Source organism: Typopeltis vanoorti, chromosome 2 (genome assembly GCF_054136105.1).
Source record: "Typopeltis vanoorti isolate ZY-2024b chromosome 2, IOZ_Tvanoo_1.0, whole genome shotgun sequence".
NCBI lineage: Eukaryota > Metazoa > Arthropoda > Arachnida > Uropygi > Thelyphonidae > Typopeltis > Typopeltis vanoorti.
This window is the reverse complement of record NC_143550.1, coordinates 7565911-7593891: the sequence shown is the minus strand read 5'-3', so window position 1 is coordinate 7593891 and position 27981 is coordinate 7565911. Positions and strand designations below refer to the sequence as shown.

Genomic DNA, 27981 nt, shown 5'->3' with positions numbered 1-27981 from the left:
TAAGGGAGAGAGCTGCATGGTCTTTCTTCCTAGAAATGAGACTGAACTGCATTTTGGTGGTATTAAAATTCGCCAGGTTATCCTCACCCCACATGAGAATAGAAAGGAGATCAGCATTTAAGACATTAGTTAAAGAAGATCTTGAAATGCAAGTGCAAAGCTTTGAATATAATTGGATGTCAAGGAGAGATCATTAATGTATAGGAGGAAGAGTATAGGTGAGAGTACTGAAATCTGAAATTTATTTCGTCACCTGGCAGTGAAAGCTAAGGATAGTGATAACATAGAATCATTACATGATACCTCCAGGGAATCCAAGGACTCATTGTGGGAGGGCACCCTATTCTACTTCTGGAAACCAAATCCTTGCACATATGGGGGGGGGGGAATTTCCCAAACAAAAAGAATTATTTGACAATTGACCTTGGGGGTTAGAGAAAATGGAGAAATTAGTACAAAAACTAAGAAAGGAAAAGAAAAATAAGAAGAAATATGAAGCAGGGAAGTGCAGAAATTTATAAGTTATCATTGAAAATAAGGGTATTCATAACTAAGTCAGTCAATTACCATATAAGAAAAAAAGAATATTATACAGTGATTTTCTTGGGAGCTGGAATTAAGGATGTGATGAATGCAATAGACAGAAAAGAAAATTAAGAATTGGTAGGCACGAATGATTTAAGTAGTAATAAAGTATGGCAGAGGATATGAAAGGATTGCCGGAAGAAGCGAGAAAGAAAAGTTAGAAAATGAAAATTGTTAACTTTATTACCAAGATCCTTGTATATGTTATGTGGTTCCCACCCATGAAAGGTTATTATTAGTAAACCTATAGTACATTTGTACCATGGTTGGGTTAAGGATTTTTTTTTTTAATAAGTTATATACAGGCATCCCTTGATTATTGCGCCAATCCCTTGATATATGCGGCAAGAGTTTTGATTAACGCGCCTTTAACCCTGAGGAGCTCGCAGCTGATCTGACAGATACAAGCAAAATATTTAATATAAATATTCTTACACAATTCATTGTATAGCTTGGAGGTCATGAGTAGCTGCATTCACATGTTACAAGTGATATTCCGCACTGTTTTTTGCTGTCAGTTTGGTTTAACATATGTTATGTAAAGGTTTGTGATATTTGACAGTAAACAGTATCTGAGAGATACTGCGACCTCCGATGTCAGTATAGTATGGTTTAGTTTTTTTTTTTTTCTTCTTTGTTCAATAATTTTTAGATTGTAACTGAAAATAAATAAACCATCATCTATTACAATAGAGAGCCAAAGATTTATTTATCATACATGTCGTCTAGGAGATGTGCTTTAGTATTTATGGAAAATACTAAGGAAAGTGATCTGGAGCTTACTCCACCTTTACTATGAGTTGCCCATAAGGTTATTTATGCTTGCATCTGCTGAAACTTTTAGTTTCTATATATTCGGCACGAAATTCTAGTAGTTTCTCTATTCGGCTTTGAAATAATGTTGGATTCAATATCCACTTAATTTGTACCATCATGTGTTATATTTGCGGTGTTTTTTCTTTTTGTTTTATCGCTTGTTTGCCGAAGTATGGAGAGTCATTTTGCTTGTTATCGTAGAATTTATGCCGATAAGAAAAAAAACTAAAACTGCTCAAAAGACTTTTGATAACTTCTTTTGATAAAAAAAAATTGCAGTAAATAATGTAGGTACAAGCATTTATTAAGCATTTACTTTGCATTCATTTTTTATCTTTCCTAAAAGAGTACCACATAAAACGAATTATTAATACAGTAATCGATCATGGACGAATTATAATTTTTACCATTGATTATTAGATTTGATTAACATGATTTTGATATACGCGGTAACATTGATGGATTAATTAACCGCGTTAATCGAGCGATACCTGTGTATATGGAGTAGAGACTTGGACACTCTCCAATCTGAGTGTGAAAAAACTGGAGGCCTTTGAAATGTGGATGCTGCGAAGAATTATGAGAATATCATGAAAAGACAAATGAAGAGGTACTAGAGATGGCAGGCGTAAACAGGAGCCTGATGAAAGAAAAATTAAAAAGAGAAAAGTCAGATATTTTGGACATATTCTGAGACATAATTGCCTACAAAGGACACTTCTCGAAGGAACTGTTGAGGAAAAGAGGAAGACAAAGACTGGAGTGGATGAAAAATATAGAAGACGACCTATCTCTCATATGAGGAATGCAGCAGAGAGGTGCAGAATATCACATGGTGGAGATACATGGTAGTCAATCTCCTGGAGGAAGAAGACACCTGACAGACCTGTGTGTGTGTATTATTCCCCCCCCCCATCAAGAGGACATCAGAAGAATCCTGAACAGACCTGTGTGTGTGTGTGTGTGTGTGTGTATTACCCCCCCCCCCCCATCAACAGGACATCAGAAGAATCCTGAACAGCTTGGATACCAACAAGTCATCTGGTTTAGTTGTTATAAAAAAAATATTCCACAGAATTAATAATACCCATCTTATATCCTATACCTTTGGCCATTACCTGTCAACATGAAGTAAGCCTATATTCAGCCATCCCAGGAAAAGGAAGATGAGATGGCTATCAAATGATCATACCATTTTCCTTGCATCAATCTTAGTAAGAACATTTGAGAAGTCATAAACATCCAACTTCACTACCTAGAAACCTGTTAGTTACTTAGTAATTACCAATGTAGATTCTGCTGTTAATGATGCACAGCAGCTCTCCATACCATTCATGTGACCTTTGAATACAGCCATGGAAAGGTTTGGAGATATTTTACTAAACACTCTTTGATTGCTCTTGAATTTTATAGGACATCTAACATAGATGCAACTTACAACTGACATAGATGCTTAATAAAACTATCTTCATATGGTCTGACCTGTGCTTTTCAATGGGATATCTAGTTTTCTATCTGGTCATTCATTGTATCATGGAGGATAGCTTTCTTTTTTTCAAATTTCCCCAAATGCTGGAGTATGTCAGGGCTCTGTGCTTGCATCCATGCTTGTCTTCCTATATACATTAATAATGACTATTTCTAATGTAAAAACTTGATGTAGCTTAAAAATGTCAAAGCGCTTTACATCAATTTTTACATAGGTCAAGTCCCATGAAAATGTTGTAAATAACCTCTGTATATTTTGTACTAGATATTTTTGTAAATAACCCTTTGGAAGTTAACTGTATATACTCCTTTAATAAGAATATTTCAGAGTGTTAAAAAAAACAAGGCAATGTTTTGCCGCCGGAACTGTAGGTAATAGATCTACATGGCGGCATAAGAAAGGTCGTTTATGAAATTTTGTGTGTATGTGAAATGCTTACAAGCTTTGCACGTAAACACCTCTGAAGTCAGTCAGAAAGGTTCAAACAACTTTTCGATGGCCGGCAACTTACAATCAAAAGAAAGCGGAGGAGAACAGAAAGTGGGCCGAACTTGAAAGAAGATGAAAGAATTATGCAGAGTTCTTTGGGGGTTACAAACCTCATACAAGGTCTCAGAGAAGGCATAAAAAAAAGGGACAGAGCCAAGCATAGGGAACTTCCTGGTTCGAGACGTCGCTAGAGAGAGAGAGAGAGGAGTTCTAGCCCAGAGAGAGGGTTCCCAGAGGTCGCAGATGGAGCTCCCTGCTTCCAGATGTCAAGAGAGTCATCAGAAGTCGAAACTCTGCTTATAAGCAGAGTCCGAACCAGAGCAGTGGTGGCAAAGAATGAGAAGAGGCAAGGCCCCAGTTACAGAGAGGAGAGCCGAGATCCAAGTGCCCAAAGAGCAAAGGTGAAGTGCTGTTACCGAGAAGAGTCAGTCGGCTGCAGTTGCAGTCATCGGCGATTAGAAGCAGAAGTTCTCGAAGTAGGATCCAGAGGAGAATTTGCCTGTATGCTGAAACCTCTTGTATCTTGTATGTGCTATTTGAGTACCACAGATTGCAGTCCAAAAACCTGCTAACATCCCAAAGTGATGCCACTGAAGCCAAATTTCCTGAAGGAAGCTCGAGATCTGAGATGAAAGAATTGCTATAGAACTTTTAGTGAAAGACTTTTGACTGAATGTGCGATACAGAGCTTTATAAGTTACACACTTTTGTATATTCCCTCTTATAGTTGTTATAGAAGGATGTTTAAGATTTTTGTTTAATAGTGATAAGAAGTGTCCTTAAGAGAGTCAATTGGCATGTTGGAAATCGATATCAAATTTGTAAAAATAACTAACCTCTTTGCAAGTAAACTAGGAGTTTAATAAGTTGAATTTGTAAGCAGAGAGTTGATAGGTTTTTGAGTTAAAGAGATTAATTAATGTTGAAGTAAAAAGATTTTATAGATGGATAGAGAAAGCAAACTCCCTATTGTTTAATTCATGTATATATTTCATAGTAATGTAAATAAAATGTGTTTTGATTTTTTTGTGAAAGGAGTGCTGCCTGATTGTTTATTTTTACAACTGCACTGTTCCTAAATAAATCGGACTTGTGAGCGGGAAACTATGTGAGATAGCCAAAGCGTAAAGTTAAGTAAAAGAATAGCCCACGACTGTTTGTGTAAAGTTTTATTGAAAGAAATTGTGTTAGAGAGAGAAATCTGCCGGCCGTATTATTCAATTTTATGCTAATTAAATGGTATTAGTGGCGCAGTCTAAATTAAATAAATTTTCTAGTATCTTAGGCATAAGACTCGTAGTGCGAAGGATAGATAAACATAGTACGTAATAATATAAGCAAGAAAGATTCAGAGAGAGAAAGTATGCACAACTAAATTAGAATAATGGCATATAAAGAATTAGGAATAGAATAAAGAGAGAGCAAGAAGAGTAAAGATATTAATGTAAAGAATGAAGATAAAAAGATATTACATATATAGGCAGAAAAAAATAATATACAAATTACAATGACGCAGACAGAATTAGTTATTACACTCACTTATCTTGAATCCTGTCCATAGTTTTGCTTATGAGAGTACATGCAATTCTCATTTGAATCAGGCTTCAAGATCAGATTTGCTGTAACCTGTTTTCTTTACCATGCTCCAATTCAGTGAGGGGATTATAGTGAGTTTCTTCACTAAGAAAACCTAGTCTCCTGTTTCTCATAAGGAGAAATGAGTTATTTCCTGCTTAAATAATACTTAAACTTTCAGTCAAGAACAAATTTTTCTTCTGGAGTTGACTTGCACCTCTTTTCTCTCCCAGCATTAACACATTGCATCCATAAAGCCTGATGATGTCCTTTTCTGTTTTCTGTTTAACTCTTCTCGCATTTGGAGTGGTATATCAAAAACTTCCTTAGAAATGCTGGATGTTGTTCAGAAGAGAACAATCTACTTAACAAATCTCTCTCTCTCTCTCTCTCTCTCTCTCGTTTCAATCACATTCTATAGATATTTTCATGGATACTATTCCACTAAACTGGATATTTCTTTTACTTTCTTCTAAGTATGTTAAAACAGGTACTGGTAAACATTCACATTCAGTTCATCTTCAAACTTTCTGAAGAAACTTCTCATCCTATATCACTTTATTTACTCCTGTTCTTTAGAAGTTTTCCTCAGATCATTTTCTGCCAAGAATCTAACACCAGCTTTTCAGTATTTTCCATGTTCCTTCATTTGCGTACACACACACGCACAGCACTCTTGTGTTATAGACTTTGACCTCTCGTGAAGGTTGGCATTCAATTTTTTTTTAATCTGGAGGAATATCTTGTCTCTGGCCCAAAATTGTGTTACACAAAATTATTCTCTTGCTTTCTCATCTTCCTGTTATGTCAAGATCAGTGGTCTTGCACAGCCAAGTGACTTGGTTTTACAAAAAACTTGATCAATGATCTTCTGATAGGACATTGAATCTTATCTGTATAGTTTCCCCATTTTGTGTATTCTCTGTTTGTCTTGTAGGAGAAAAATCCTACCGCTATTTAACACCAGCTAACTGACTTTAATTTGAAAAATTCTTATTTTTCTTATCCCTTACTTCATGTAATATACATATATTATATTATCTATAGGCTGGTCCCTCCCATTCTTTCTTTTATTGCTCCTTCCTCCCAATGCTATTTAAGCATTTGAGGACTAAGGGTGAATCTTTCCTATTTTGCTGTTTCATTTCATCTTATGCATTGTGAGTCTGCCTTCTCTCCTAGATATTTGCCTCACCTAGTAGGCTGAAGTCCCAACCCACCTGGCCTGGGATGAATTGGGACCAAAACCTCCTAGCTATGTGGAAAGGGCATCTGCAACCTTACCACTTTTTTTTTCCCCTTCAAGTGACTTCACTCTAAAATAATATGGCTGTGCTTTGGTTGTTGTGCAGAATAATCAGAGCCGTGTTCAGGGCGTAGGCAGAGGGACCTGTTCGAGAAGTATATTACAGTTTCTAACAAAAGTCAGCGATATTGTGAACAAAGAATACAGAAGGTGTGGGATTAATCTTTGGGGGAACTTTACATAGGTACCTGGAAAGCACAGGGTCTACAGATGGGTACTCTTGATATTATCTATAAAGAGATGGAATGGTTTAAAATTGGCATCATAGGAATTACAGAGACCAGATGGAATGGAGATCACTTGAAAAGACTGGGTATGCTAATTGTTTATTCAGGAGGTGACTCAAAGCATCATGGAGTAGCTGTGATTCTGAAGACATTTCAGGCAAGAGCTCTTCTTGGTTATAATCCCATTAATGACAGGATACTTTGTATTAGACTTAAGGCTCATTCTGCTAATGTATTAATCATGGTAGTTTATGCACCCAACACAGATATAGGCCTGATGAAGAGAATGAGGAATTCAATGAAAACCTACAGACTGTTTTGGAATGCCTACCAAGGAGAGATGTACTTTACATCTCAGGGGACTTTAATGCAAAAGTGGGAAAAAGTATGAGAGGTAGGCCTGAATGTGGCATAATTAGAAGAAACACACGTATAAACCACAGTGAAAATTATTTAATTGTAATTTAATTGTAAAATATTTACAATTAAATAATTTTCACTGTGGTTTATACGTGTGTTTCTTCTAATTATGAACGCACCACAGGTTTCGTTATTTAAAAAAAAAAAAAATGAATGTAGCATGTTTGATCTGGGTGAACATAACACCCATGGTAAAACACTGTTGGAATTTGCCTATATTGTCTGATTAATTGTTACTAATACCTGCTTCCAGAAACACCGCAACAGATTCTATACTTGGGCATCCAACATTGATAGGTCAGGGCACCAGATTGATTACTTCCTGGCTCTCCAATGATGGAAGACAAGCATTTATGATGTGCATACTTGTTCTGAGCAGAACTAGGATCTGAAACCTTCCATGTTAGGTATATCCCCACTAGACTGGATGTGAGAGTAATTTCTAGTGTTCTCACAGAAGAAACATCAACTTGTTTGGATGATCTTTTGGAGACTAGTGAGAACTCATCTGAAATGTTTTGGGAAGGAGTCAAGGTTATAATACATGATACAGCCAAGAAGTATATCAGCCCAATTAGAAGACTAAGAGCCCCATAGATAGCAGATTCAACATTGGATCTAATTGAAAGAAGGTAGTTGGAGAAACAAAGACACGGGAACTGAAGAATATCAGTGCTTTCGGAAGAACTGGAAATCAAAACAGATGGAAAGAATATACTGTGAGGAACTATACAGCAGAAAGAGTAAGGAAAGTTTGGAGGAGCCCCCTCACCAGGAAAATTTAGATTTGAAACCTCTTCCACTTAGGCATGAGGTTGAAAAAGCAGCTAAAGAGCTCAACAGCAATAAGGCCGCATGGGGATGGAGGGATAAGAGTGTTTCATAGATTGATTACAAGGATATGGGAGACAGGACATTGGCCTAGAGATTGGAAGAAGTCAGCTTTCATACCATACATAAGAAAGGAGATATGAAGGATTGTGAGAACCATAGAACTATTAGTTTAATCTCACATGCAAGCAAGATTTTATTAAAGATCATTCTAAATAGGATTAAGGCCAAAGTTGAGGCAGAGATGCCTTAGACAGATCATAGAAAAGTAAGAATTCAGACTCCCTGTGGTAATGCATTTTATAGACTACTCTAAAGCTTTTGTGTTCAGCATGTAAAATTGTGGGAAGCTATGAAAATAATGGGTTTTCCTCAACACTATCAGGTTGATAGCTAACTGGTACAGTGAGCAAGAAGCCACAGTAAGAACAGGTGTTGGATTAACTGATTTACTTTGTGTTGGAAAGGGAGTTAGTCAAGGATGCCTACTTTCTCCTCACATGTTTAGTATCTATACTGAGGACATGTAGCATTGAATGAGCTTAAGACAGGAATTAGGATAGGTGGTGGGTTAATCAGTAATCTGAGGTACACTGATGATACAGTACTCCTTTGTAATGACAAGTAACAACTAAGACAAATTCTTTACATAATGAGATCAGTAAGAACAGAGGATTTCATCTCAATCCTAGCAAAACCAAGATTAGGTTCTCAAAGGAAATACAGACAGGAAAGCTCCTGAGAGACAAGTGTACCTTAATGGAGAAAGCATTGATGAACCTGACATAGAAATAGAGGTTATGGTTCCGTTGCATATGGCCTCATATAGATTATTGTGCACAGATTTATTCACCTGGTTTTCATGGTGATGATACATTAGAAAGTGTTGAGAAAAGATTGACTAAGGTGCTAACCAGTTTTGGAATCTGGTGCTATAAGGATAGATTGGAAAATGCAATTTACAGTCTTGTGAATTGGAGGAGAGGTGGTATGATCGAGACATAGATGTTGGTCAGGGATTGTTACCAGGTTAATCTAGAAGATATTTTTCACAAAAATGCAGAACAAGAGGCCATCCCTGAAAACAGGATATGAGAAAAGGAGTGAGGAGTAGGTTCTTTGCATGGAGAGTGGTTGACAAGTGGAATGCATTGCCTAACAGTGTGGTGAATGCATATGCATTCACCACACTGTTTATAGCACAGTTCAAACTTTCTGTGTGAGGGTGTGTACCTACTGCAATGGGTCTTTGACTCCAATGTATGGAAGGACTGAATCTATAAAGAAAAGTACTCAGTAGCATATACTACAAGATTCTTTACATAGACCACTGCTGGTTAACTTTTATATTAATACCAAAACAGTGTTACATTAATACGGACCGGTACCACAGTAGAACAACAGATACTGAAAAGTTTGTTATGGCCAGGAATAAATATTCAGTACAATAGAATTCTGTTATAGCAGTTATAAAAAATTGACAATGGTTTGAAGAATGTTATTGTAGCAAACTCTTTAAACCAGTTGAACACTTGAAAAGGTAAAAATTGTCTCACAATCCAACACAAAATTCAATTTATTTTGAATTACCATTTATACTTCCATAATCTTGCAAAGTAAAGAACATAATAATGGATTTTGTAGGTGTTGCCATTGATGGTCACATTTTCGTGCATTTTAATTTCATGTGAGTAACTTTAGGAATAAGATTTCACAACAGTGGTCTTTTTATAGCAATGTAATCAGTTTCTGAGATATATTGGTAATGTTCAGAAAATATGTTTATCTAAATATCATGAAAGGTATTTTTCTCTTTAGGATCAGGAAGAAAATTTACATCTGCAGCATGTCAGAAACTGGATCTATGTGTGTTAATGTTTATGCAACAAGTGCAACAACAGAGAATTTAAGCAGACATGAGATGCTTAATTGGGTTAATCATAGCTTGCAAAAAAATTATAAAAAAATAGAAGAATTATGTTCAGGTTAGTCATGTTTTGTTGTATGGATTGTTTTGGTAAAGATTCTTCTTACATTTCCAGTTGTTATAATTATACAATAATGTTACTTATATAATATCTAATATGTGAAACTGATCATCTCTGCCAACAGGTTATTCTAGTCTACTTATGTATGTAGAGTTGTCATACAAATCACTGTAGTTTTACCTTTCATCTCATCAAATTATAGCCCCACCACAAAAAAAAAAAAAAAAAAAAAGATTTAAAAAAAAATTGGATCATGGTCCCATTTTTATGAATAATAATGAAATAAAAGTGCTTGAATACACACACAATTTACCAACAAAAAATACTACTGGTGGTGGTGGGCAGTAGATGGCGTTGGTGTAGATAATGGTAGTGGCAATCTCTGAATTCGGTGGATTAAGTGGAGAGTTGAATATATGCCTTTCCTCAATGAGTCTTTGGACTCCTTGTAGGCATCACTTAATAATAATACTACAATCTCTGAATTCGGTGGATTAAGTGGAGAGTTGAATATATGCCTTTCCTCAATGAGTCTTTGGACTCCTTGTAGGCATCACTTAATAATAATACTACAACTGCAGTTCCTTATACCACTATTTTCAGTTTGAGTATTGACATAGTGTGCATTTATGTTATGTGGCTATCTTTTTAAATTTGTATTATTACTTCAATTTTGCCACATTACTTCAAGATAGTAATGTGGCAAAAAAAGTGTCAGGTACACTTTTCAAGAGGTGTTTAAAATTTTTCTTAACAAGAAAAGACCTAATACATAAAGTATGCAGCTATTAAATAAAAGAAATAAAACAAATGTGTTAAGATAATCTGAGCTTATGCACTCGATTGTTTTTATAATACTGGTTGCTTAATATTTGCATATAAATTATATGCAAATATTAACTTAAAAACAAATCATATGTTGAAGATAAACCTTGTGAAGAACAAAATGGCTTCTGAAAATGACGATCATGCATTGATCCAGCTTTTACATTAAAAATCTTAATAGAAAAACATTACAAATTCAACATAGAAACAGACATAGTATATTTTGATCACCGGAAAGTCTTAAAGAACAAACTGTGGACCACACTCAAGAATTTAAACATTCCAAATCAGCTGTTTCTTAGCTATAATAACTAGCATGCACGAAAACAACCAAATGGCTATAAGAATCAGTGAAGAAGTTAGAGAATGGAACAACTCTTATTTAATATCTATATAGATGAAATGAAAGAAAAATATAAAACCAGCATTTAAACTGGATCTTGGACTAGATTTAATACCCTTTTGTTTGCAGATGACCAGATAATCATACCAAGTTAGTGCAGTGCTTACACGGTGATGCATTATGAAAAATTATGGAGACAATTACCATTATGAGAGCAAAACTTTAGTTTAATATAAACCAAAATGAACACTCGATGTTTTGACCTTCATATCACAGTCATCATCTGGAGCATACACATTATATACAAAGAAACAAGCTGCACTACAATCTTCATGGTTTGTTAAAGTTTGTTAAAAAAAAAAAACCCACAGAAATGGACAGAATTGACAGTTCAAGACTACCCCAAAAAAATACTCTGATATTCATCCAGTTGGAGAATATAGAAGTCAGATGAAAAAGGAAAAGTGGGAATGAGAGTGGAACTGGCCAATGGGCCTAAAACCCTGACAGCTTGGTGATGATTGTTTTCATAGAGATTACAAGTGATGTGGACAAATATTAGAATGGGGAACTGAACAATGAGACTTATTTGTGCCTATGGTCTGAGAAGGTTCTGCTAAAGTAGAAAATGGAGGAATTTTTTGTGGCTTTAGAGAAAGCAAATGACACAAAGAAAAAGGAAAAGTTGGCCCTTGTTGGGGATCTGAATAGCAGCATAGGAAATGATTGTCAGACATGTAAAAATATATTGGGAAAATTTGGAGAAAAGAGCAAAGCTAATAATAATGGCAAATATCTATTGGATTTCTGCTCAGCACATGGACTGGTTATTACTAACACCATGTTCCAACATAAAAATGTGCACAAATTCACATGGAGAGAAGAGGCAAGGAATAAGAAAAGTCTCACTGACTAAGTTATTCTTGATAGTGATGTTTTCTCCCTGGTGCAGAACACTAGTGTACAGAGGATTTGAAATCAGAAGTGATCACCATTTAGTCCTGAGCAGGATAAAATTAAATTTCCTATTGAAAAGTTGAACATGTAAGAAAGTTTTAAAGCAAATAAAAGTTGAGCAGCTCTCAGATGTGAACTATAGAGTAAAATGCACAAACATTATTCAAGAAAAAATGAAAGAGTTTGGGAACAGGAAAACTAAACTTTGCAGATTCAGTGGCAAACCCTGAAGAAAACATTCATTGATTCGGCCAGAGAGGCATGTGTTGATGTTTTCTGCGAGGATGGAAAAATCAGAACTCCATGGTGGACACAGGAAGTTAGAGAGAGGCAGCGAAGAAAAAGTAGAAAGCATATCGAAAGTTCTTGGCAAATAAGTCGTCTTGTGCTCTTAGAGAATACAGAGACAAATGTAAGATAGCTAACTAGCTAAACAAAAGCCATGGGAAGACTTTGTTAAGAACATAGAAAATAAATATCAAGAAGGTGGCAAGATATTTTTGAGGTTGTTGAAGAAACTCAGAAATGGAGGAAACAGTACTGTAAAAGTAATTGGAGATGATAAAGGTGACATGAAAACTGGAAAAAAAGATATCCTTGATGTATGGAGTAATTACTTCAAAAAAATTGCTAAATGAAACAATCAGTGACACCACAGTTGTAAAAAAAAAAAAAAAACACTGAACAGGCATGTAATCAGGAATACATATCCATACTTGAAGTAGAAAAAGCCATCAAAAGCCTGAACTGTGGAAAGGCAGTTGGAGTAGATGATAATTGACCAGAAATACTCAAGTATAGAGGTATAAAAGTCTTGCAGTGGTTGCACTGCATAGTTCAGACGGCCTGGAGAGAGGGATGAATTCCAGATGATTGAAATAGAGCTCTCTTAATACCCATATATAAAAAGGGAAATGAAACTGAATGTGAGAATTACAAAGGCATTTCTCAAAGATCTCTATTTAAGTTTTATAGATCTGGAAATGGCATATGACAAGAAAGAAGCTATTCAAAACGCTACAGTTGTTGTATGGAGTCAATGCGCATTATATCAAGTAATGATTATCTTTATTTGAGTTGTAAGTCAGCAGTTAGAATTGAAGTATAGGAAGATGGTTTAATATTAAATCTGGTGTCATACAAGAATGTACATTATCCCCCTCTCTTATTCATTATCTATATGGATCACATTATGAAGGAAAGTGGTATTAAACCTGATATCAAAATTGGAGATGTTAATCTCAACTCTTTGCTTTATGGGGATGATGTTATATTTCTAAATAAATCTGCTACAAGTCTGCGAGATTCCTTGACTAAAATGAATAACTGTTGTAATAGATATGGTATGAAGGTCAGCAATAACAAGACAATGAAAATAGGCAATTAAAAATATCAGCTTCATTGTGAATAGAGAACCTATAGAACAAGTGATACATTTCAGTTACTTTTTTTTTAATGAAGATGGTAAATTAAACATGGAAATAGACAACAAAAATCAACAAAGTTGGTATGGAAGGAAGTCAACTAAATAAATTTATATGAAATATGAGAGAAATTAGTCGAACACTAAATTAGCTGCATACAATACAGTGTTCAAACAGTTATAATTTATGGATCTGAGAGATGGGTTAGAAATAACACTTCATCAAAGACTAGAGACTGCAGATCTCTAGTCATTGCTAGAGAATCCTAAGAAAGATTAGGGACATGAATAGATGGCATCAAATGGCAAATCATATTAAAAATCAGGATATTAGAAAAGAACTTGACGTTAGCATCCAGGAATGTGTCTGCAGAGCTAATCTCAGGTGGTATGGTCACTAAACAGAATGGGAGAAGAAATATTCTCTGCCAGGTTGCCAGGAAAACGACCCAGAGGAAGACCAAGATATGGGTGGATTGATACAGTAAAAGTTGCCTTAGAAGATAGAAATATAAGATCTGATAATGTCGGAGTCTTGACAGGCAACAGATTGATCATCATCACCATGTACCCTCAAGGGGTGTACAGGATATGATAGTACTACATGAAAAAAATTACATCATTATTAATTTCCTATCTACAATTTTCCTCCAGATCAGTCTGTTACTTGTCAAGACTCCAACATTATCAGATCTTATATTTCTATCGTCTAAGGCACTTTGTACCATATCAATCCACCTATATCTTGGTCTTCCTCTGGGTTGTTTTGCTGCCAACCTGGCAGAGAACACTTGTTTTGCTAATCTTTCCTCGCCCATTCTGTTTAAGTGACCATACCACCTCAGATTAGCTCTGCTAACGCATTCCTGGATACTGACAATGTCAAGTTCTTTACTAATATCCTCGTTTTTAATATGATATTGCCATTGATGCCATCTGTTCACGCCTATAATCTTTCTCAGGACTCTCATATCTGTGGTCGCTAGTCTTTGGTCAAGTGTTTTACTTCTGACCCAGCTCTCAGATCCATAAGTAAAAAGCAACAGATTGATTTGGAAGAAAATTGTAGATGAAGTTAGTAATGATATAAATTTTTCATGTAGTACTATCATATCCTGTTCACCCTTTTTGAGTACATGTCAGGAATTTGATGATGATGAGATTACAAATATGTGAACTTTTCATAAATGTACAGATGTCTGTAATATTAATAGAAGAGACATACTGTAATCAAGGCCGGCGCTACCATTTAGGCAAACTAGGCAACTAGGGTGCAAGCCATGAAGGGGTGCAAAACTTCAAGCTATGCTTTATTCATACTTTACTAAAATATCAAAATTAAATAGTGATATATGATTTAGGTATCGATTCTTTTTCCTTATCCCTCAGACATCACAGTATTTTACTATTGAATTTAACTCTTGGTTCTTTTTTCCTTACCCAAATGATTTGAACTTGCTGCTATTTAAAATTCAGTTAAGATAAATATTTTAAAACGTTAACATTTTAAAATATTAAATTTCAGTATTTTATAACTTTTTTTTTGTAAATGAATTATAACAGAGAATGTTCAAATTAATTAAAAAAGAAAATAAAAAAAAAAGCCTCATTAATTTAACCTGAAAACACAATTTTATTTTGTTTAATGTAAATTAGAAACATTTTAGTTTATGAAATAAGGGGCACACTTGTAAACTTTGCCTAGGGCGCAAAATAACCTGGCACCGACAGTGACTGTAATGGTGAGGGCTTTGAATATTGAGGAGATAGAGGATATGAAATAAAAGTTGAGGACTATTGCCTCTTTTATATTTGTTGGCCTGGTTGGTAAAATGGTTTATATGTCCACGCTCCAGCCAACAGGCTGAGATTGAAATCCCACCATGGGCATAGATCAACTTGATTGTCTTTAGGTGGTAGATGAATTTCATCACCACTCTGCTTATTTTGGAGACCTTTAGTGGCTGGACCAAAATGTTGGAAGTTTTTTTCCCAATTGTTAGACTATAATAAATTTAGTTTAATCCTTTATCCAAGTGTAAGCAAACAAAGTTTGCGCCTGAAGTATTTTCAGGACTGCGGCAACTCGTGGTAAAGGTGGACCAAGCTCTCATCACTACTTGTCTTAGTATCTCCCATAATGCAGAACATATCTCCTTGTGGACATGTATAATGCTATGCATTAAGGGAAGGGCCCCTACCCACACTGGTTTCGACCTTTATTGAGATCTCGTCAGTGGGAGCCAGACCCAGAGTGGTGATACTAAGGTGGAAGCAATGGAGAAGTCATCTTTATCTATACGAGTTACCGAAAGGTGTCTTGCCTTATTATTAAATTACTCTGGATTTAGAGAAAGATGTTGGAAGTTCTCCTCCCCCCCGGTTAGGCTATAATAAATTTAGTTTAATCCTTTATCCAAGTGTAAGCAAACAAAGTTTGTGCTTGTAGTATCTTCAGGATTGCAGCAACTTGTGGTAAAGGTGGACCAAGCTCTCATCACTACTTCTCTTAGTATCTCGAACCCGGTCTGGGTAGTGGCCCTTCCCTTAATGCATAGCATTATGCATGTCCGCAAGGAGATGTGCGTTACATTATTGGAGATACTAAGACAAGTAGTGATGAGAGCTTGGTCCACCTTTACCACGAGTTGCCTCAGTCCTGAAGATACTTCAGGCTCAAACTTTGTTTGATTAAACTAATTTATTATAGCCTGACAAAAAGTTCCATGTTTGGCCTCTAGAGCAGGGTTTTCAGACCAGATAAAACGAATGAATGCACTTTTTTTTTTTTCTTTAATTAATGAAATAGAAAAAAAATCCTTAGCACACCTATAGTAGTAATAGACTATAGATTTAAACCTTTCATGGGTGGGTGTCACATAAAAAAAAAAATAAAAAAATTGACAAGGGGAATGATAAATAACTAATGTTTCGCTTGTCTCTCAAAGCCATTTCAGTGGTAAACCATAAACAGTTAAATTAGTTAAAATACTAAAGTAGCTGTATACAATTTAAATTTATGGATCTGAGAGCTGTGTTAGAGAGTTTAACATAGGCCATCAGACATATTCAAGTTAGGATGATGTAATAATGTTTAATTGCTTTCTTTATAAAGCCTTTCTATAAGGAATACATACACCCTTGTGTAGAATTTGTGTTCCTCCACAGGGTCATGTGTTTTAGTAGAGATGAAGATAATATAGTTCAGGTTAATGATATCTGATGCATATTTTGTGTTCCTCACTGAACAGAGGCAGATCTACCAGATTGACATTCTCATAACAGCTGCCAATTGTCAGTGCATGTTTTCCATTGTTAGTGTTTGTTGTATGTTGGAGTGCTTCCATAAATACTACACATTGAGGTACTTGGTAAGGATTGTGCCGTCCATATCCAAAAATACAATGACAAGAACTTTTCCTGCGGACTTTTGTGTTCAGAACCTTTTTTGGTCGTGGAAAACCGTTGTTGTAGTAGCAAATACTCAAGTGAAAACCTTGAGGACTGGGGTAGAGAAGGGTCCATGTGAACAGCAGTTAAACATGGGTCAGTTGGATCTAAGGGATAGGAGAAATCTGTTCTGAAGCAAAAAAAAAAGTGGGATGTTGTGAGAAAAAAAAGCTGATCTTGCCAGTAGACCGAAAGGGAATCGGGTTAATATCCGTGCTGGACTGTACCCATATCCGCAGCATGTCTCCAAGGTGAACAGCCTCTAGTTGATAGAACAATGTAGGGAAAGTCGGCAAGACAGATCCATAAACTCAGGACAATGATTGGCTCTGAGGACTGGGCAAAAACTGTCCAGTGATGGAACAGTTGAGCCTGGACCAGCGTCAGGGCCTTCTCATGGAATGCCTCAGCTGCATGACGTGCCAAATGACCCGTCTGATGCGACCATTTCAGCCAGCAACTAACAGCCGACTCAGAACAAGCATGGACCAGAGAATCCAACTTTCTAATTAAAGCAGAGCAATTTGAAATGGTCGTTTGAGAGATTTGCCGCCATTGAGGTTTCTAGCCAGTGGTCTGAATGTTTCAGTGAAAGAATATCAATCAAGATCTCTGGTAATTGGTGGGAGCAAACATCAGTAAATGTAAAATCATTCACTTTGGCATGATTAGATATCCAATGTTGTATTATATTAGTTAGATTATGCTAGAAGAAAGTGATGAGGCTAGTAATCTTGGAGTGTTAGATATCAGGTTGAAGTTCAGGGGCCATGTAGATAAGATTGCAAATACAACTCAAAAGATAATTGCATTGCTGAAGCTAACTTTAACAAGTAAAAGATAAAGATGTTATTTTGCCTCTTTAAAAGGCCTTGATATGACTTCACTTGGACTATTGTGCACAGGTTTGGTCTCCTGGTTTCTGTTTTGATTCTGATACAGTGGAGAGAGTTTCACAGGAGTGAATTGAAGGCCAAATTCATCAGTTTATAGCTAAGGAATTGAAATGTTCTCAAGCATGAGTAGAGGAATATTGAGACAGTATTCTAATAACCAGAGTTTTTAAAATAATCACTGCAGTAGTGGTCAGAAGATAATAACTACAGCAAGAGATGAGAGGAGATTGAAAAATATCGTGAAGAAAAACCGCTTCCAAAGTGTAAGGTATTTTCACAGGAGATGGAAAGAACTAGGTGTGAATGTGTCTAAATCTTTGATGGTGACACGACCTCACAAATTTGATTTTAAATCATGTGTGCCTAAGATGAAGCCATTATGACTAGTAAGCAAAAGGCAGCTAGAGTGCGATGGTGTATGCAAAGACTGTTTTAGGGTCAAGTACTTTTTAGCGATGAGAGTATATTTTTTGTGTCCCATGGTCATCAAGGAATACATGTTTGGTATCTTAAGCAAGAAGTATTTGATAACTAATGCACGAAACATTCGGTGAAATTTGCAACCTCTGTCATGTTATGGGCTTGTATGACCGCAGAGGGTCCAGGTACACTGTGTATTGCATACAAAAGAGTCAGTTCCAAAGTGTAGAAAGAAATTCTTGAGTGCTTTGTTACTGGCATCGGAAGATTTATGTGATGGTGATTTAATTTTTTTGTCTGGAGTGTTTTCCCCAGAGGTAAAGCTGCAGGCCACTGGACATCCCCAGTTTGCAGATCAGGGAATGACCACCAGAGATGGTGGCTAGCTGTGAATAGCCAATAAGCAGTCCTAGACAAGAAGCGGCAATACTATCAGGATGTGGTGGGTTAGTGGACAACTTCAATAACTATAAAATGCCACAGAAGTCCAATGATGGTACTGCGTCAAGGCAAACTTAGGCCGCTCCAAGCCTAACAGTAACCTACATGCTCCTTCTTACATCTCCCTGAAACTCTTCAAGAAAAATTGAGGGTTTGTCAGATAAGTGCTGATATGCTGACAGTAAAGAAAAAATGCTGTTGAAATCTTATGCCAAAGAACAAGAGAAAAGACTCATGCCTGCTCAGACGTTGCCCAGTCAAACAAGGTTCAGATCTCCCCAATCAAGCAATGAGGATTGGATCTGAAAATCAACTGCTGAAAACAAAGAGAAAGAAATTAAACTCAAGCCTGTAAAGAATGGATGTCCAAACACTTTGAGCAACTGGAAAATTGCAGTTGCTTCAAGAAGAAATACAGATGTGAAATCTTGGGTATTTCAGAAATAAGATGGACACTATCAGGAGAAACAAATGGTGGAAGAGTTCTCTGGTCAGGAAACGAAAATAAGTATGAAGCAGGCGTAGGTTTCCTGCAAATAACAAGGCTTGTCAGGCCATGATAGGATACCAACTAGTTAGTGAAAGAATAATGGTTGCAAGATTTAGTGCCCAACCATTGTTGGGCACTTCATCTGCACTCTCCACAGTGCCCACTATGGAGAGTGCAGATGAAGTCATTGAGAGATTTTACAGATCTAGAACTAGGAATTGATTAAATGCCAAAGCAGAATATACTCTTCATTGGAGGAGACTAGAATGCAAAGATTGGCAGAAATGACACAGGATGGAAAAAGATCATGGGAAAATTTGGATATGGAGTAAGAGATGAATGTGGAGAGATGCTTCTGGAATTTGCCACTGAAGACGACTTGATAACTTGCAACACCAAATTCCAACAAAAAGATTGTCCTGAATGGACGTGCCGCTCCTTTGATTGTAGGTATAGGAATATGATCGACCTGATATTAATAGACCAGGAATGAAAAACATCAGTTTAACAGTGCAGATCACTCCAAGGAGCTGATATTGATTCAGGCCACAGCTTAGTGGTCTGAATCAATTGCAAATATAAGCTAAAACTGAAACACAAGTAGAAAGGAAAGTTCCAAAAAGCTAGACATCTCAAGACTAAATGAAAACAGGTTAAGAACAGCTTATCAGGACATACTGGAAACTAAGCTTAAGACAAGAGCAGAACGACTGACTACAGTACTAAAAAAGCGGTAGATGAAGTAATTCCTGAAATAGAGAAGATGAACAAGAAATGGATATCTCAGGAAACCCTGAAATTGGTACAAGAGAATAGAGAACTGAAACTTAAAAGAGAGATTTCAGAGGCAGCAGATGAGCTATACAGTTAAAAATGCAACGAAGTACGGAAAGCAGCAAGATCTGATAAAGCCAAATGACTGGAGTCAAAGATGAAGATGATAAAGTATTGGACAAGATACTGTAGCGAACTATATATAAAAAAAAAAAAAAAAAAAAAAAAAAAAAAAAAAAAATCAATATTTATTAATAATAATAATAAATACTGCAACAGTAGTACTCAAAGAACTAAAAACAATCTTTCCACCAGCAGAGATCATTGAATATGACATCTTGGAAGAGGTGAGCAAGGCTATAAAACATCTCAAGAACAACAAGAGTCCTGGAAATGACAACATAATAGACGTGATGCTAAAAATATTGGGGAGAATTGGTTGTAAAAGAAATTCGTATACTATGTAATGAAATATGGAGATCAGGGTATGCCCCCAAAGAATGGAAAAAATCGGTCTTGCTTGTTCTTCATAAGAAAGCCAGTACTTTAGAATGCACCAATTACAGAACCATTGTGCTAATGAGTCATCTTGGCAAATTTCTGATGAAAATACTTACAGAATGCCTGAAAGGTCATATGGAGACGCACATCTTGCACACCTGATGAGCAAGTTGGATTTTGCAAAGATCAAAGTACGGTGCAACAAATACTCGCACTAAGAATAATAGCAGAGAAAGCTCAAATAAAGAACAAAAAAGATATACTGCTGTTTCATAGATTTCCAAAAAGCCTTTGATAATATTGATCAGAATATAGCATGGGCAGTCTTGGCATTCTATGGTGTGGACAATAAATTGATCTGCCTGTTGAAAGTTATAAAGTCAGGATAATAGGTGTGACTGGAGATTGGTTTGCCACTAGTCGAGGCACAAGACAAGGGGACCCAATATCACTATTCATCTTCATCACACATCTGGGAATAACACTAGATAAGATTAAAGAAGCTGGAGGCATTTCATTAAATGGTATGAGAATAAAACTGCCTCTGCTTTGCAGATGACATCGTCCTGATTGAAGAAGATGCAGCAAGGCTGGAACAGACACTGCAAGCACTGTACACAGAAGGAAAAAAATATGGGCTAATCTTCAATTTTGAGAAAACTAAATCATATTCTGACAACAGGGGTTACTGAACAAACTTACCATAGAAGGATTTCAACTAGAAAATGCTGAACACTTCGCATATCTTGGATGCCACACGATTCATGACTTGGACCCCAAAGAAAGAGACAAAAATTAGAATTACCAGAGCAACAGCTATCTTGAAAACCATCAACAAAATATGGAAGAACCAATCTATAAAGATACACACTAAACTGTGTAATGTGGAAATCTGTATCTTCAGCAGCATGCTCTATAGGTGTGAGGCCTAGGTACTCCTACTCCTTAGAGAATCTGAAAGGAGGATATCAGCATTCAAGAGAAAGTTCTACAGAAAGATCTTGAGAATAACATGGATCCAGAAAGTGAATAATGAGAAATATTGTATATAGTCGATACAGTCAAAGGGAAACTACATCTGTTTGGACGTATATGTAAAATGAACAATGAGAGGAAATTTAAAAATGCTGCTGTTTGGGATGATTTGAAGGAAAGAACAAAAGAGGAAGACCAAATGGAGAATGGGGTCTTCATTCGTGTGGTCAAGTGCCAAGGAGTGCAAATCCACTTCCTCTGAGCTACACAGGCTGGACAAATATCATATTGAAAAGAAAATATGTAAGAAAGTTTAAAAAAAAATAATGATTAGTTGAAATGTAACAAACCTGTGTTTCAGTGGCAAACTGTGACATTGATTTAGCTAGGGAGACTTGTGGTAAACTTGTTTGCAAGGATAGAAAAATCAGAACTCTATACAAGAAGTTAAAAGGCAGTTACGAAAAAGAATGTATATCAAAAGCTACTGGGAAGTGAGTCAACATCTTCCCTGAGAGAGAGTACAGGGAAAAATGTAAGAGATCTAAACTCTATAAAGAATATAAACAAAAGTCAAGGGAAGATGAGTAAGAAGATAGAAGACACACATCATGTAGGCCTGCAAATATTCCTGAGGATATTGAAGCTTCGAAATGGAGTAACTGTGAAAAGAATCAGGTGATAATGGTGAAATAAAAACTGAAGATAAGATATTCTGGATGTCTGGAATAATTACTTTGAAAGATTGCCAAATGAAACAAGAAGTGACAGAATATTTGTTGAAAATATTCAAACAGGAGTGTGTGTATCAATACTTGAGGTCGACACAAAAATTATTTTAATAAAACATAATAAAAGTTTTGCACTGGCTATACCACATAATTCAGAAGGCCTGGTCAAAAGATTGAATTCTGAATGATTGGAGCAGAGCTCTCATAGTTCCTATATATAAAAAATATTAAAATAATATTGGGAATTACAGAGGAATTTCCTTACTAAGTGTTCCAGATCAAATTTATGCTAGCATCCATAAGAAGCCAAAAAATAAATAAATTAATTAAGTAACAGAAAATTTAAAGAAAAATAATCTGTGTTCAAGCCAAATAGGGGTCGCAGAGATTAGGTTTTCTCTTTATGACAGAATAGTTGAGGAATTGTGGTGATATAACAAGGACCTGTATTTAAGTTGCATTCCCACAATTGCTTAGATATGGAAAAAGGCATACAAGTTGATAAGAGAAAAAAATGCCTGATCCTGGCTGCCTCTATTTGACCTAAATCCAGCTTGTTTTTCACCAAGCTTCTCTTCCACAATTCTTCTCAACTGTATATAATATACTTGCATATAATACATGCACGTATACTTTCTCAAGTATACTTGCTACAAGTACTAAAACATTTTTTAGTACTGAATCTGTGATCAGTTCTATGCCAGTATTTTTGGAGTTTCACTATTTTAAATGAGAAAGTAGATATGTATTATTTTTCTTTAAATGATTGAAATGGGCTGAAAACACAACTTAGGAGATCTGTATATTGAAATGAATATTGCACACGCATTAAAAATAAATCAAAAAAAGGTCACTGTAAAGCATAAATCCTTCTTCAATTAAAGATCAGTTTAGCTGAACCTAACATTTCTAAGTTGACATCAACTAATCAGAAAATGATAAAAGATTCAGTACTAAAACATTTTTTGTGGGAACTAAATTTGTTAAAAGAATAATTTAATTCCAAAATAGATAAAAGCTTTCTGAATTAACTATTAAAAAGAACAGCTTACTTCTCTTGTTAAGAGAAGTAAGCTGTTCTTTTTAATCTCAAAGCCGAGAGATTAGAAGGGAGGAATTTTCACACAAAAATGTTGATAGCGATACTCCTGCTTGTAAAAAAAAATAAAACTTTAATATTATAGCTGTTACATATGCAAAGTGGATATTAGATCCAACATTATTTCAAAGCTGAATGTTTTTAGAAACTATGAAAGTTTTTCATAAAATTGACATGAGAGCTTATAAGAATACAATCCTTGGCATTGGAGTTGCCTTAGCTTGCACTTCTTAAGACATGAGCGCTTCCCAGGCATCCATATATTCAGCTTTTATTAATGTATTTTTTTTTTAAGGTTTCACTGACCTGACACTTGTTTTAAAATGGTTGGTTCTCTTCAGAGACCAGACAGAAACCTTAAAAACAGAAACTCTCATTCAGTACTAAGGAAATCAAATGTCAGAGAAATGTATTTTTTATAAGTGAACTCTCGGTCAGTGTGAAAAATAATTACTAAAGAAAGAGTCATATGGCTTCATTTTGAGGATGTAAAATTTCATAGGTGAAGTGGTAAATTGGACCATATTTCTGGGTTTTGCTATGGTAAATCTCATACAGATAGAGATAATTGTGGTAAATCATCCCTTAATATTATTCAGGATTCAGTTTCCACAAAATCTGTCCAAGCAGCTTTTTCAAAAGAAACCACTACTCTTGAATATCAGGGTACTAAACAGAAGTTCTTGACCACATTACATTCATGTGATGCTGAACCCTTGAATTTATAACTGGTACTCCATGTAAATTACTATTTGATGCTGGAACATTTATTTCTGTTATCAGTCCTTTTTAGGACTTCCAGGGTAACAATGGTGATGAAGTTTTAACTGAGGCTCGGCTATTGCTTACCCAGCCATGACTAGAGCTTTTTAGCTCAGTAACACCCATCCACACAGATTTTCTTCATTCAGATGACGGGATATCACCCCCCCCCCAGCGGCAGACCAGGCGATGGGTCGGTTGGGAGTAGTACTAACAAGTAGTCGCATCTAAGTAACACGCTGCCCCTGCATAGGAAGCGGGAATAACGCGAAGAAGAAGAAGAAGAAGATCACATAGGATTTCTTTCAGAATATAAAGGATCACTTACAGTGTGATATAAGAGGTTTAGACCAATATATAAAATTAAGAGGTATTTTTCACATTTGATCCTTTATCCAAGTGTAAGTAACTTCACGACTGGGCAACTCATGTATGGAGGTTAATGACTTCACATCGCTTGCTTTGGTATCCCATAATGCAAAGCACATCCTTATGGACATGTATAATGCTTTGCATTATGGAATGGCCACTACCCAGACATGTTTCAACCTTTATTGAGGTCTCATCAGTCGGAGCCAGACCCAGAAGTAATACCAAGTTTGAAGTAATGAAGTCATATTTCCATATACAAGTAGCCAAAGTAGCATTTTTTTAAAATTTATTTAATATTATGGCACCATTTCATTATCTAATTAAATTTTATTTTATTTCAAATCACTTATTTAAATTGTGGGCCTTAATTGTATTCTTATTTTATTCTAACCACCCACTAGGTGACATTCGACACATGGCTCAGCTCTGTAAATAGGATTAGCCTTCTTTGTTGTAGCTTCACCTTGTGATTTTGCTAATGCACTGATGATCAGTTAGTTTCTTGTCAAAATATTTGCAGTAATCAAATTACCGTATTTTTGTAAATATGTGTGTTTAATAAATGTGATAATGGCACAAGTTCCATTAAAAATTTGTTTTAAAGGCTTGACAGAAGTTTAATACATCTAGGGCAGTAATAAAGTAACAAAGTGAAGTTTGCACTTAATACAAGACAATGCAGATCAAAGGCAGCTTAGGTGTTAAAGCCTCTTGACCATGAGTTCTAGAGATTGTCTCCTGTAACTTATAGGCTTGTTGATATCAAATATCATGATAAAATCATTACTACAATTATTACTATATTAATAAAATATTACTACCAGAAGAGTATTACAATAATACCTGAAGTTTCTCTTAAACTATTAGAAGGTGAGGGTAGCTTGGAGCAAAAAGGGAAAAGTAAGTGTTTCACCTTCCAGTATAAAGTTAAGAAAACTTCTAATCTTTCCTCTAAGAATAAATCAAGATTGAAAAATGCTCAATCAAGTAAGGCTTACTGATCAAAATGCTTCTGAAATGGAATCATTATCTGTATCAAAATCTTATTCTGATATCAAGAACTCAAAAGTCATCATCATCATCAAATTCCTGCCATGTACCCTCAAGGGGTATACAGGATATGACAGTACTACATGAAAAAATTACATCATTACTAACTTCCTATCTACAATTTTCCTCCAAATCAGTCTGTTACTTGTCAAGACTCCAACATTATCAGATCGTATATTTCTATCGTCTAAGGCACTTTGTACCGTATCAATCCACCTATATCTTGGTCTTCCTCTGGGTCGTTTTCCTGCCAACATGGCAGAGAACACTTGTTTTGCTAATCTTTCCTCTCCCATTCTATTTAAGTGACCATACCATCTGAGATTAGCTCTGCTAATGCATTCCGGGATGCTGACAATGTCAAGTTCTTTCCTACTCAAAACTTAATATCAGAACTCAAAAGTTAATATCAGAAATGCGAGAACTTTGAAATTCTAGCGATAGTGAACTGATTCACACTCATTGAATAAACAGATAGAATCAGTTGCTGAAAATGTTGATCGTTCAGAAAGTACATCTGAGTTATCTTGGAGTCCTCAAGTAAGAGATAGACAAACCTTTAGTAAATACTATCTAAAATCAGATGCTAAAAGGCAAAAATTGTAGATGACAGCACATTACACTCCTCCCTTTCATTTGATAAACCTTACTGTACTCAATTCGCCTCAACCAACAGAACATCAACCACCACTGCCCTCAATTCTGATTTCGTCCAAGCCATCCTCCAGTAGGGCTCAGATAACCTCTGCAATTTCACTGCTAGTAAAATCCAGTCCTGTTTTATTTCTCACAAAATAAAAAATTAAAAATTCTCCCAGTATCAGTTTTGATAACACTGAAATTTCCAGACAACATGAGATCTGTCTTCTTGGAATTACCTTGACATCAAGCCTCTCCTGGCATAAACACATTACAACCATTGCATCCTCAGCTTCTGAAAAACTAGGATTTCTCTTTCGCTCAAGATGTTACTTCATCTTCGAACAGCTGTTAACCTTATACAAATCACAAATCCACCCAGCTATCGAATACTGCTCTCACATTTGGAGTGAGGCTCCTAAGAGCTTCCTCAAAATGCTTGACTCAATACAGAGGAGAGCAATTAAATTAATGATCCATCTCTTACCAGCTTATTCCTCTCACTTTCACATGGATATTTGGTTTCTGCAATTTGTGTATTCTATAAATATTTCCATGGCAAATGTTCATCTGAAATCGCATCAATAATCTCCCCACACAGTATTAAGCCCTTTTTTGAAGATGTGCAGCTGCCATCCACAGAACAAATTTCTTTTACTCTTCCTCCATCCCTGCTATTATCATATTGTGGAACAGTCTTCCCAATGATGTGTTTCCTAAGGAATACAATATATAGGCTTTTAAATCAAATGTAAATAATTTTCTCCTTTCCCAACTCACTGGTACTAATGTACTACAGATTGATCAACCAACCTCTTGTGTATGGGCTTAACATCAAAAAAAAAATTATCCTTTTATTTTTATTTTAATGTTGAAATAGAAAAGGAACGTACTGTATGTTACTTGATATGTTTTGTTAATGTTATTAGCTTGAAATGATTTTTGCATTTATATTTGATTTTAATGAACGCACAAAATTTACAGACAATTTCTAGTAATGGTAGGCAGTAAATAACATTGTGTATAGCTGATGATGGACGATATTCTGTGCAGTTGGTGAATTAAGTGGTGAAGATGTTAAAGGCCTATGTTGAGATGCTTAAATATCTTAACCTGATTTTGTTTACAGAAAATATTATTGTTAGTCTCAGTAATTGAAAATGAAATAAAGGATGTATAAAATATTGTCATGTTGATAAAATTATGTTGAAAACAATAATTTACTGTTAAAAAGAAGAATATAGCAGCAGTGTTTGATAAGCAAGGCTGTTAAGCCTAACTGCCCCTCATGGTTCAAGTGAGGTGTGGTGGAAACAGCCTATCACTCAACAGCATGAAGAATCAGCAAGATTTACATACCTTTCTATGCCATTCAAATTAAAATACTTCTAGACGTTTTTCATACAGAGTGCAGTGAAATGCTCAAGTGAAAAAGAAACTTCATCACACAACTAACAAACCTATCTAGTCTACCATTACTGAAAAAACTCCTTGTTGTAGTTTGTGATACGGCTGTCATGATGTTATTTCATACAATCACAGTTGAGAGAATAAGCATATGCTCAGTTGTGATACACTGGTAACTGAAACCTAAAGCCAAATTCAGAACGAATAATTGTGGCAGTTTATATAACTGATAGTTTTGATTGGAAAGCGGGTACACATTCAAATTTTCAAATCGCTTACAAAATGGTCACGTGATAGCATTCAACAGGATAAAAGGCAAAAGGTTATGCTAAGTGAATTGTGTTTTGAAGGAAACTCGTTTCATGAAAGAATAAAGTTGCGAACTTGCATGTCTTGTAATCTCAAAGATATCATCTAGATGACTTTATGCATGAGAGAATTATTGGAAAGTTTGAAGAAGGCTGCCGAATTACTGTTATTGCCAGAGAGTTTCGAATCTCACATAGCATTGTACCTAAGCTCTGGACAGCATTTCAAACAAATGGAAGTGTTTTCCAGACATTTGCTAAGAGGTTGTCCTCACTCTACCACAGAGCATGAAGACAAATTTTTGGTTATAACAACAAAACATAATCTACGCACCACAGCAGGGCAGAACACAGCTGCAAGTCAGCTCTATTCAAGCATAGATATGCAGATA

At 35.7% G+C, this 27981-nt stretch overlaps 1 protein-coding gene across 2 annotated transcripts in view; it reads left to right on the top strand.

The window, feature by feature from the left end:
- The window catches only part of LOC150108803 (microtubule-associated protein RP/EB family member 1-like), a 154910-nt gene that overhangs the window by 10670 nt on the left and 116259 nt on the right, over nt 1-27981 (top strand). For both annotated transcript variants that reach the window (XM_090403351.1, XM_090403342.1), the window contains exon 2: nt 9557-9723. In XM_090403351.1, coding sequence (XP_090259477.1) covers nt 9585-9723 — 139 coding nt within the window. In that variant the 5' untranslated portion in view covers nt 9557-9584. The remainder of the gene's footprint in view (nt 1-9556; nt 9724-27981) is intronic.